The 11,875-nt window shown below is 42.2% G+C and overlaps 1 protein-coding gene across 1 annotated transcript in view; it reads right to left on the bottom strand.

Moving 5' to 3' along the window:
- Nucleotides 1-11,875, bottom strand: part of CENPP (centromere protein P) — a 112,072-nt gene continuing 100,197 nt past the window's right edge. Inside the window, exons 6-8 of the mRNA XM_065749860.1 lie at nucleotides 1,395-1,474; nucleotides 441-532; nucleotides 1-122 (exon numbers count right to left, since the gene is read on the bottom strand). Coding sequence (XP_065605932.1) covers nucleotides 1-122; nucleotides 441-532; nucleotides 1,395-1,474 — 294 coding nt within the window. The remainder of the gene's footprint in view (nucleotides 123-440; nucleotides 533-1,394; nucleotides 1,475-11,875) is intronic.

Here is an 11,875-nt window from a genome sequence, read left to right as displayed (position 1 = left end):
TCATTTTTCCAAGGCCATCACTCGGATCAGGGTCTCGATAGCCGTTGCAATCCCAAACAGACGCAGCATGCTTCGGAAGCAGGTAGCTGCGTTTTCCACAGCCGCTTTCTTCTGCCTCAGGGCTACAAGAGAAATGCAAAAGCTTCACGTTATTTTGGCCCAGCTGTGCTGTTCCTCAAAGCAGCTGTCAGCCCTGCGTTTCAGGATGGGATCGGTTGCCTGCTGCCTGAAACAAAAACGTGCTTGTTTTTGCACGTGCTTTTAAATAAAAATGCATTGGAGGGGAAGCTCAGCAGCTTCCTCCGTTTTCATCTGTTTGCCTGGTTAGGGCTGCACGGTGCATTTCCATTTTATTTACGGAGATGCTGAGCAAAAAAAAAAAAATAAAAAGGTGTTCTACTTAAAAGCTCAGGAACGGCCTCTGCAAAGAGTGGTGTTACCTTGCTCTGGTATTTTCGGGAGAAGGTCCAGAACAGGTGTAACCTCCCCTTCTTCACTGATGTGTATCTTCCAAACAATCATTAATTCAAACCTGTACACACAGCCAAAGGAAAGTTAGTTGCTTTGCTTCTTCAAAGCAGAAAGTGGTTAAGAGCATAGAGTTCACGTTGGGTAATGCAACTCTCAGATCTCTGTCTTTGGGAATCAGAAATACTTTGATTTTCTTGAACCAAGGAGAACTGATAGTTTGTTGATGTAATAATTTCCAGGTACATACAACTTTTCAACCCCTCAAGGATTTATTTTTCCCCCCAGATGTTGTATTGGTCTCATACGGATTGTAAGTTGCTATAGCACAGAGGTCAAAGAGCATGCTGTGCCAAGGGAAGAGGGATTTCTCTGCAACTGCAGGTCAGGCATTGTTCTAGGTATAGCATGAAAACAAGTTCACAAGCATAAGCAGCAGCATGTTCTGGGCTGGGGATGAGATCCACCCCTACAGAACTTTTTGCCTTTTTATAACACAGCAATAAATGTAGCCATGCTCAGGAAGCCCAAAGAGCACAGTAATGGCAGTGGAACGATCACCTCTTCTACCTCACTCATTTCCTTCTAAGGAAAAGTAATAACTACAGCTGCTTTCAGCAGCACATTAACTGCAGTTTTGGTTCATTCTTTAATGGAAAAAAGAACCAAGAGCTATACTTTGCTCCACTAATTTCCAATCCTCACACAGAAGAATGAGCTGCAGGAAGGGGCAAGAGCAATAAAGTCTTTGGTTCAGGGGCTGCAAACTGCTGCTTGATCTAACAGAGGAGAGGCACCCGCAGCCTGTGCTGCTGCATGGAGGGCAGCCCCAGGATCTCTTCTGCCCACTGCTGTTGTAGCACAGTTCAGAAAGAAACGTGTCCCTTCTGCTTAAGAACAGTACAAAATCCCACCTACTGCCTTACCCAGGAAGCTGAGGGTTCTTCAGAATTATGTAGTGTCCCCACTGTCCTTCTGGAAAGGCTACGATGTTGGGATATTTGTCCTGCGAATAAACACATTCAAACAGGCATGAATTTGGTGACAGAAGAGACAGGAGGGCCTCCAGAGAGACCTGAATGTCAAAGTTTGCTGCCACTGTTAACTTACATTTTTAATAGTTAACAGTAATCAAATGCACCATCAGAATTTTTAATGATTTTTTTTCTTTAAGTATCATTTATTCGATGTTTAATTTGCTCACCTCCAAAAAAAAAGCAGAGCTCTGCTCTTCACAAAGGGGTCTGGGAAGCCCGAGTAGGATGTACGAAGTGTGGAAGAGCACAGTTAACTAAATCCTGTTCGTTCTCTTCAGTAATGCATTATAATACAACCTCATCTCACAAAACACTCCCAGCCCAGAGCCCTGTGAGTTCACCTTGCTGAGACACAGTGGATAACTCCTCCTGAGGAACAGGGTCAGCAGATCCCATAGCATAAAGGTAATGAGATCTCAAAATAACTGCATTTCCAAATACAATGGGCCAGTGGAAAACAACGAAACAAATGAGTCTGCTGCTGAACATCCTTTTTAGTGGGAAACGGAGCTACTTATAGTTACTACAGTGTGCTAAGATTCATCACTGAGCACTCAGTCCATCACTGCTTTGTTACTGCACTCAATACTATTGTCCTCAATCCTATCCTGAATTACCTTGAACGTACCTTTTGCTGTAGGTATTTTCAAAGCACATTATACAAGCAAAATAGGAGCTACACGTGTTGTTTGGCTGTTACACAGTAAGATGAGTACTCAGAGATCTGTATGCACCCAAACGCTGAGGAGGAACACTTAATGTCTGCGTCCTGCAGGGACATGCTATTGGAAAAGAATCCAGACACAGCTTATTATCGTGGAGACTTCAGCATGCTTACTTGCTTGTACTGTCTTATGTCCTTTTCACTAACCTGTGTTCCAAACACTGCAGTTCATATGAAGTGTGAACAGAGTGCCAGCCTAAGTCATTCTGCAGAGCTCATGGACTAACTGTTAGGGCTCATGGAAAAGGGGCAGGAGGGCTCATCTCTGAAAGCCACTGGAGAAAATGAGTTTGGTTTTATAGGATTATGCCTCATCTGGCAAAATGAAATTGCTACCAGATGTGACCTTGCTCTGGTTTAGGAATTTATGACAAACTGAAGGGGGTTTGTGCAGAGTGCCAAATGACATAAAGCACATGGAATTTGCCAATTTATGTTTTTAGAGTATCTAGTGCTGTATTTATCATGGGGATAAAGGCCACAATCTGGAAACAAAGATGTATAAAAGGAAACAAAGTGCATAGTAGCTATAGAACAAAAACGTGCCTGCTTTAGGGACACGTGCCTAGCAGCACAGTGATATTTTCAGCTTTACTGTCTGAGGAATTGTGCTCCTCTGATGCCAAAAATTTTTCAGGCTTCCTTTCTCAGTAATGAGTATCAGAGAAGTGGTCGCACCCATGGCTTGCTTGTGAATGAGTACCCCTGATAGCTGCCCTAGCTGATCCTTCTAGCTAGTGGCCAGCATTTTATCATAGGGTTGTAAAAACTCCTGCTCAACAGACCCTGCTAAAGAGTCTGTCCCCTTCCTTCTTGCAGCCCCTTTAGATACTGACAGGCTGCTCTCAGCTCTCCCAGCACATCCCCAGCTCTCAACTTGTCCTTGTAGGGAGGTGCTCCATCCCTTGAGTCATTTTCACAGCCCTGCTCTGGACACACTCTGACAGGTCCACGTCTCTCCTGTGCTGAGGACTCCCATCTGGACACAGCACCCCAGGTGAGGTGTCACAACACAGAGCAGAGGGACAATTCTATGCTGTTCAGAAACCACAGCATAATGTATATAATTTTCTCTTGTGCAACAGCTTCCTTGCACACAGGAAAGACTGTTTTGGTGAGTTGTGCACACAGGAAGCAGTTATTCTGTGCCTTAAAGCAAGAGCTTTGGCAATCAGTCTGAGTGCTGTGAGAATCTGATCTTGTGTGAAACTCACAGGATTCAGGATAAGATCCAGCTTCGTAACAGGAAAGAAGATATTTTAGCAATCCACCAAGCACAGAAAAAAAGCCCAGACAGAAATGCCCGCATCTCTTTTCTAGTCATGTTGCATTCTGAAGGAAGCTGAAGCAGTAGGCATTGGAGCAGTGTGTGGCAGCACCTCACCAGGAGCTGTGCAAGGCTGAGTGCCTCTGCTGGGATGGCTGCTCTGGGTGACACTGGGCAGCAATGGGAACTTCAGCTGCCCAGATTAAGTAAGCAATATTAAACACTGACGGTGTAGGAGAGAGGAAGCGGCATCACCATCTACACCCTTCATATGCCTTGTATACAAATGTAGTGCCTGTCTCGCTCAGGTCGAACGTGGACACCTGGCACACAAGTGGAAATATTAGGCACGTAGTACAGAAAAGCTGCAATAGTGCTTATGTCACTACAGTTCAAAATTCATGTTGTAGGTTCTGGATTATCACCCAGCAACCAGCACAGCAGAATAACCCGATCTTCACAGGTCTCCTGGGAAAGTCATCCCTATGAACCTCATCAGCTGGAGATGTCACTTTAAGTACAGCGATACCAGATGGGAAAGATCAGCTTCAGCTGCATTAAACAAAGCCTGACTTCAAACAAGGAGCATCTTTCCTCAGATGACTTTTAAATGTCAGTTCATGATCAAAAATAAAAGCCCGTGCTATTATTACTTCTGGGCAGAAATGGTTTTCCCAGACCCTTCAAGATTCCAGGCAGGGAATCCCATGGGAACTTTTTGTCTAGAACAGAAACAGTCTCCAATCATGAAGGCACAGCCATTATGACTGAAGGCACAACCTCCCCTTTCTCCCAAGACAGATGTTACATGCACACACTCACACGGAGCCAGATGAGCAACTCAACTTGTAGTGTGCCATAAGCAACATACGTTACTCTTCAACTGCTGAAATCTGCATTGCAATTTTCTGCATACTAAGACTCTTCTAAGGAAACTATTTTAAACTGCTTAGCTTTGTTTAAAATAGTTTGCTTTCTTAGAGCTCTGGCTAAGAATGCACAACAGATCTGGCAGGGCAGCAGCGAGCTCAAAGCAAGCAAATTTCCTTCTAGACCACTGACAGAGAAAATGTCCTGCTCTGCTCGTAGATGGAACAATGCTCCACACACTTACTATTACTTTTAATTTAATTGATGCAGTAATCCCACAAGATGTGAGACTTTAATTTATGGCTTCTTCTCGTACAGAGATCACACTAATAATTTTAAAGACCTTTTAACAACTGGCCGTGCTGAGCAGGGCCATGCTGTTAGCTCCAGCATCAGCACTTCCTGCTGAGGACAAACTGAGGCGGTTTGGTTCGTGCCTGAAAGGGAACAGCATTCTGTCTCGAGCTCAAAGACCTAAATTAGAGAAAGAATGGCAGTCTTCTCAGGAAATGAATGGTGTTTAAGTAAATTTCAGTTAAAACATAAAACTACAAACATGGTTAGCACTTCAGAGGTCAGTTTTTTGTCATACACTTCGGAAGATAGCAGCATACTGTTTGGATAAGCATAAATACCAATTTGTAGCAATCAGGATATGCGACCAACTACAGCTATGAAAAGTAGTTACTACCACTGCATGAGAAAACACTCCAGCAAAAACCTTTGTTTGAAACAATAAAACGTGCACAATAGAATTCTGAAAGAGAAAGAATGCTGAAGAACCAAAGTACAAAGATTTGAAAGCTGAAAGCATAAAAGATCTTAAAAGTCATGACAAAGGGATTCACTCTGTGCAATGAAGGGAACTGAAACCAAGAAAAGACAATGCACTCTTTGCTTTCAACTAAATTACGCAGTGTAAGAACAGTTTGCAAATTGCAAATGAATTTTGGTGAAACTTCACCACTCGCAGTTATGTCTCAGGATAAACACAGTTCCCACCCAACCAAACATTTTCCTTGAGTATAAGAGCCCTGCTGGGGGCCTCTCCATGATGCAGAACCTCCAGTGCATCCACAGGGGAACAACTTCACAGAAATGTGCACAAAGACGTTCTGTCTATGTAACCATCACATTATCTGTGGGACAGCAATCTGCCTCCTGTCAAACTAAAGCCACCAGTGATACCACTAACAGACATGTTTTCTCTACAGCAAAGCAGGAAAAGGGTAATTTGAGGGGTGGATTAGAGAACAGCATGAAGAATTGCACTCTTGACAGGGAAAATCTTTGCAGAAGTTTACCAAGCTGTCCTGCAGCAGCACATACACGTACAGCTGGCTGCTTTGAATGACAATTGCCCTGCGTCCAGTAGTTTCAGAGCCGTACTTTTCCAGCAGACCGGAGCTGGAGCTGCGGATCCCTTGGCTAAGGATCGCTCCCGAGCACACAGCAACTTTCTGAGGTTAGGTCAGGGCTTCAAAGTAGTACCTAAAGCCCCGTGCCTGGGAGGGCGTCTCTCTCAGCAGCAGCCCTAAGCAAATGGACAAGGAAGTTTCTTTGCTTTGTTGCCATCCTCCAGATGATTACAGCTTCACTTGGCCGCCACTCCATTTCCGCTGCCATTTATTTTCCTTTCGCACATTTCCATAACGCTATTTTTCATACTTGATTCAAACATCATTTTTGCAGTCAGTGACTCAGTTTGTCACTATTCTCCTCAAAGGAAAAGCAGTTTCCCTTCCAATTATGTTACCATTCCTGTATAATTTTACACGCTTTTCTGTGCTGTTGTTAGCCAGAAGTCTGAGTAACCAAAGTCAACTGAAGTCAATTCTTCTCCTTATCACCTTCCTAAAGACCACAGAGGCAGGGACATGTGTAATATGTGTAACACAAGCTTATACACTGCATTTTGAACTCCCTGCTCCATTGCTGTGGCTAAGTATAATTCAATGCTTTTTGGTGATTAACTTAATATAAGGCACAGTATGAAAATCAGCAGATACCTCTAAATTAGTAAAAGAATTAACAGTAAGTCAAAGACAGTATAGAGACCCAAAAGATTGTGAGAAAGAAGCAACGATGCTGTACTACAAAGCAGTGTGAAGAACAACAGTCTGGGAAGAAGTAACCATGAGTCAATTTTTCAGTAATCTGAACGATGCAGACTAGAAGAAAGGCATTTACAGGAGAGAAGCTAAGATTGTGTCTTCTTCCTGTACAACAGAAGCAAATTATAGATCTTTACGTGTTTCACTTTGTGGAAGACATTGCAAGATTCTCTCTAAGCCTTCTGATGGCTTAATGCAAGGACAAAGCAGCTTACATCTGACATACCACAGAGATGTTGATTATCAAGTGTGGCCCAACTCACTCTTGTGGAGTTTATGTTATTGAGCTAGTACAGACAGCACATTCTAATCATAACATAAATAAAAGCATCTGAATTTAGTTAATGACTTGGCTCTGAAGCTCTGTGAGCTTTTCTCCAAGTACCCTGATGCTTTTTAGAAAAAGATCATGGGACACAACCAAAAGCACTCAGTTCATCTCAGGAAGCACAGCGTTAGGCACTCGCTGCCTTCAGAGCACAAGTACAGAAAGTTTTCAGACAAGGTATTCAGTTTCTGGTCAGTATTTACTGCTACGGATCTTTCATTTTGAATGCATTGAGGACAAGAGCCTGCCTTCAACTACTGGTAATTAATAAACTCCATTTTGACCATTCGAAGAACAGTTCCGCATTGGTACAGTGACTGGAGTTCTTTAAGATAATGTTTTTTAATGCATATATATCTGACATAATGGAAAAAAGAAAAAACCAACACTCTCCTAATCATCACATATAACATACTCAAATATATATTATCAGTTGCTCTGTGGCACTACCACTTCCATCCCTCCACCAAGTTACTTTTGTAATACAGACTTATGCAGAGAGAAAAAGCAAGAAGGCTAGCACACAGAAAAGGACAGAATTAAGTATTCTAATAAACTTCAGTTACCAGTCCTTAATACTGACTGCCAACTAATAGTCTGATGATAGGAAAGGCATTAGGTGTCCTGCCAAAATAAAGCTTAGAGAAGGGCCTTGTTACAGAGCCCAAAGAGCTGCTTATTGCTTTGTGGGCAAACATTTGTCTCAGCGAGTGAAAATGTTTATGTCCCACTCGAAACACGTAAAATGCCACAATTCATCTCTCTGAGAGGGACACAAACTATTTATAAGAGGTCAGTCTCTCATCACTTATGGCAAACCTTCCAATGACAAGGAGGACTGGGGTCAATTAGTAGCTATCACCTCTATTTCTCAAGGTACCTTAGGCAGTAGCTGTACTGTAATCTCTCCCAGACATAAGCAATAAAGGTACATCTGCATTTCCACAAATGCAGACAAGGACTTCTTGTGTGATAGGCGCTTGAATTAAAATATGCTCATTTTTTCAGTTCCACACAGATGATATCAGTGTCTACAGCATTCCCTAATGTATGTAGTACAACTATTCCCATTAGACTACTATCACAAGGACCAGATAAATGCTTAAACACATACAGATATGTAGGACAAATCTAATTTCATATAAGACTTCATACACTGAATTCTTTTCCTGTATGTCCAAATAAGGGAGTTTTTTTTTTTAAATCAAGCTGTCTAAAGCATGACATCTCAGTTTTCCAACATGTCTGTCGCATAACCATCATGCCATTCTCAATAAGATACAAACACCTACAAGAGGAGATTTTTAGCACTCAGAAGCATTCAATATTTTTGTAATTATTGTGTGTGTAAAGGTATGACGCAGCCAACTCGCTAACAGCAGACCAGTTAAAAAACTATTAACTCTCATCAAAATTTGAGCTACAAAACACATCAGAGAGAAAGCGCCAAAAAAACAGAAAACATAAAGAGCAGCTGTCATTACATCAGAACACTCAGCAACTCTGTAAGACTCCATAGATCAAATCTCTCAGAGCAAGGAGGATTTGGAGTGAAATATTTTCTATTGTCAACTACAGAAGAACATTTTGGGCAGCCATGCTAATTCCTTAGTATGGCCACTACAAGAAAGCACTTGCAGTTTCCAGGCAGAAGTGTACTCTAATGCTGCACCTTATTTGGATTTTCAGTGCCAAAGCTGCAGTCAGCAGGAATGCACTTTGATGTGTGTGTGCAAATATTTGTGCTATTGCTAGGTTCTGCTGCAGAACAAAGCGGAGATGGTGACACCAGTAAGAGCTAGCTGCCAGCTTAACTCATTCGCTTTCTGAGGCAAGCTTATGTGAATAAAAGCAGCTGGCACTGCAGAAATATTTCAAGCAAATGTCGGCAACAGCAGATTTTGTTCTTATGGAAGTCTAGGCAGCTCCACTGTCTCTTTGTTCTTGTCCAGTACATCTGAGGAAGCACAAGCAGCCTTTCCTTCCCCACCTGCACTCATCCCAAATCCCTTGGCTCATGTCACACTGCACAGAGGGTGATGCTCTTAATGCACAGCACGCAGCAATGCAATGCTTGGAGACAACTAATGCATGTCCAGCAATTCTGTAATCATTTGAAGTTTCCACAAAAAGTGAGATATATAGAATGCACTGGGACTTTATGGCAGACAGATGCACTAAATCAGCATACAAACACCAGTTCTTCGATGCAGGTGAATACTTCATGATTATTTTCATCGCGTGAGATGAAAGTACAGATGTTAATTATAACCACTTCACTCTACAGACTGGAAGGCAGAGCAGCAGAAAAACCATTTTAGTTTATTCCAATTTCATGAGAAAAGCAGGTTTTCTCTTGGCTGCTCTATCCCCTACACAGAGGGAGCTCTGCTCATCTTCCCCTCACTGAAATAGGAACAAAAAGCAGAGAAACCTTCAAAAGATTTTAGTTGATTCAGAATTATCTTAAAATACACAATACTAGGGGTTCAGAGGACTCTGCTGTAGGACGTAGAGGCTGAAGAAATTTTCAGTAAGAACTTTACAGAATAAATGAAAAAGGAATCCAACATCCTGCACCCCTTCAAAACTCTCTAACCCTTTGAAGGATGATTTAAAGAAAACTTCTGATTTTAAATGATGGCACTCTTCAAAGAACTGCTAGGCTAAAATATGGTTTGCTTTAATCAAAGCTGTTTAATATTTACTAATTAAAAAATAACCTTAGCACTATTGCAAATCACTTCAAGTTAGCTTTAGTGAACTCAATCTTTTGAAATCCATTCTTGAAAGAAAAAGGAACAGTGAAAGCATTTCAGGCACCTGGGCAGTTAAACCTGCTTGGGTTACCTTGCAACCTGTGCTTATAACCCAGCTGAAATAAGTGGCACTACTGCTTCTCCAGCTCACCACTTAACACTAAGGGGGGCACATCTACCCTCTGCCAGCAGTGCATCACCACAGTGCTGAAAACACAGGCTCCTATACTCATCATATTTGGATCATTGTGCTATATTTGTATTTCAAGTAATAACATACCAAGGCAGGATAAGTTCACTTTGGTCTGCTGTGTGTGGAATACGTTGCCATGGTTTTCAAAAGTCTTTGCAGAAGCTGAAGAAAATATCAATTAACAGCCCCCACATATGAATAAAATTATACTGATATGTATTTGACTTGAAACAAAACTTAAAACAGTCTCCAATGTTTTTGTACAATTCAGTTTTTCAAGATGAAAAAATGATGCTTTTCCATCCCACAATAATCCTGTAGATCAGAACTAATTGATTTGAAGTTGGGGCTAGGTTGAATGTGCACAAAGCTGAAAAGCTCTCAAGTCAGCCAGAGCTCATGATGTGCATTCAGAAGCAGTGGCCTGATGTCACTTGGGGCCCATAGCAGAGGATGCTGCACCAGTGGCACAGCTCTATGCAGAGGACAGCATTCAAGGAAATAAATGAAGGTAAAGAGAATAAAATAAATCTGCTGAGTCATCAAAAGCTCCTTATGAGCATCTAGAATGATTCAAACCACACTCCCTTCAATTTCTGTGGGAGAAGATATCTTCTTGGTTAGGGCTTGTTTCAGCTGATGGAATGGGTAATTGTCAGGTTATTTCTGTGTTTCTGTTTCTGTTTTCTGAAGCAGAGTTTCGTAAAACAAGTATCCAGGGCCACTTAAGCTGTGCCTGTTCTTCCTGCCCCCGTTCTCCTTTCAGCAGCTACTGACAGCCCCACATCTGCCAGCAGAGTTGCTCAGGCAGCTGCAGTGTATCTGAGAAAAAAGGAGAAGGCATGGAAAAAAGGGATTTTTTCCTCATTGTGACTAATGGCCCAGCCACAAAACCAGTAGCAGCAGAACAGTCTGCAGACAGTGCATCACAGTGCTCAAGCAAGAATGAATAATGTTACCACCAAAGATCTCATCTTCTGACACTGACTATTTCAGGCGAACAGCTGTTGTGAAGTGAGCAAGAGGGATAAAAGAATAATTGGAGTACTTCTCAGAACACTGGAGCACTGGAATCAGCTAGTGGCAAGTCCTGTTAGGTCAAAAACTGTGCATCTTCTGCACCAAACTGCTTCCAAACACACGGTGCCAAAAGACAAAGCACCTTGATGAAGAAAGCCTGGTATCTATCGGAGTTAGGCGACAAGTTCTTGGCTAAGACTTTAACCAAACTTCTGAGGCTTCTGCTATGGAAATAAACAGTCTCAGTTCTGAAATTGTTAGCTGATGAGATTGTTGTTTTCCAAAAGAAGAAGCTATTGGTTTTGAAGGAAAAAGCCCTGAGTTGTGCAAGCACTGACCCAGAGGGTACGGTGAGGCCTGCAGTCTGTGCAGAGGGGATACACTGCCACAAGTGATGGTCCATTTGCATGGAGACCATCCCCTCAGCTGCAAGCTTGTGCCACTGACCTTATGTCACAAGAAGAACATAGAGAGATTCAGCATGTATCTCAGAAATAACTGCTTCAGTCATTTCCCGGGGCCTTCCATATAACGAAGGAAAGAGAACACAGAGTAAGTGGCAAAGAGTAGGCAGAAATCACAGTAAAATAGGTGAACTGGAAAAGTCTTTCAGAGCTTTGAAAAAAGCCCAGCACTAAAATTCTGCTTCACCAAGGTAAGTTTCTATACACACAAATGCATTCCTCCACAGCAGCATATTCTGTTAAACTGTGGATTTTTTATTTTTTTAGCAGTTCCCTGACCAGCCAAGTTCAGTGGGGGAACGCGTGGGGGAGCGGTGCAGGACTTCCAGGAAACAGCAGCTCCCAGTCTGCACAAGTGGGGCCACGACTGCTGCTCAGATCATAAAGCAAACACAAGTAATTGCTTCACAAGGTGTTTTCAGCTTACACTCAATCCTAAATGATGTTCGTTGTGAAATCACAGATCTCCAGAAATGCCACTATCATTAAAAACATCAGTGCCATATTAAAAATATAGCTCTGCATGCACTCATAACAAACTATATATATGCTTCCCATTCTTTGCCTCTAACTCTCGCTGGTAGCTCACCACAGAATTACTGTGCAAGTAATTTTTGCCATTTTCTGCTAA

Source organism: Cyrtonyx montezumae, unplaced genomic scaffold (genome assembly GCF_038088225.1).
Source record: "Cyrtonyx montezumae isolate F1298 unplaced genomic scaffold, pur_monq_1.0 scaffold_6, whole genome shotgun sequence".
Classification (NCBI taxonomy): domain Eukaryota; kingdom Metazoa; phylum Chordata; class Aves; order Galliformes; family Odontophoridae; genus Cyrtonyx; species Cyrtonyx montezumae.
This window is presented reverse-complemented; position numbering and strand designations above follow the sequence as displayed.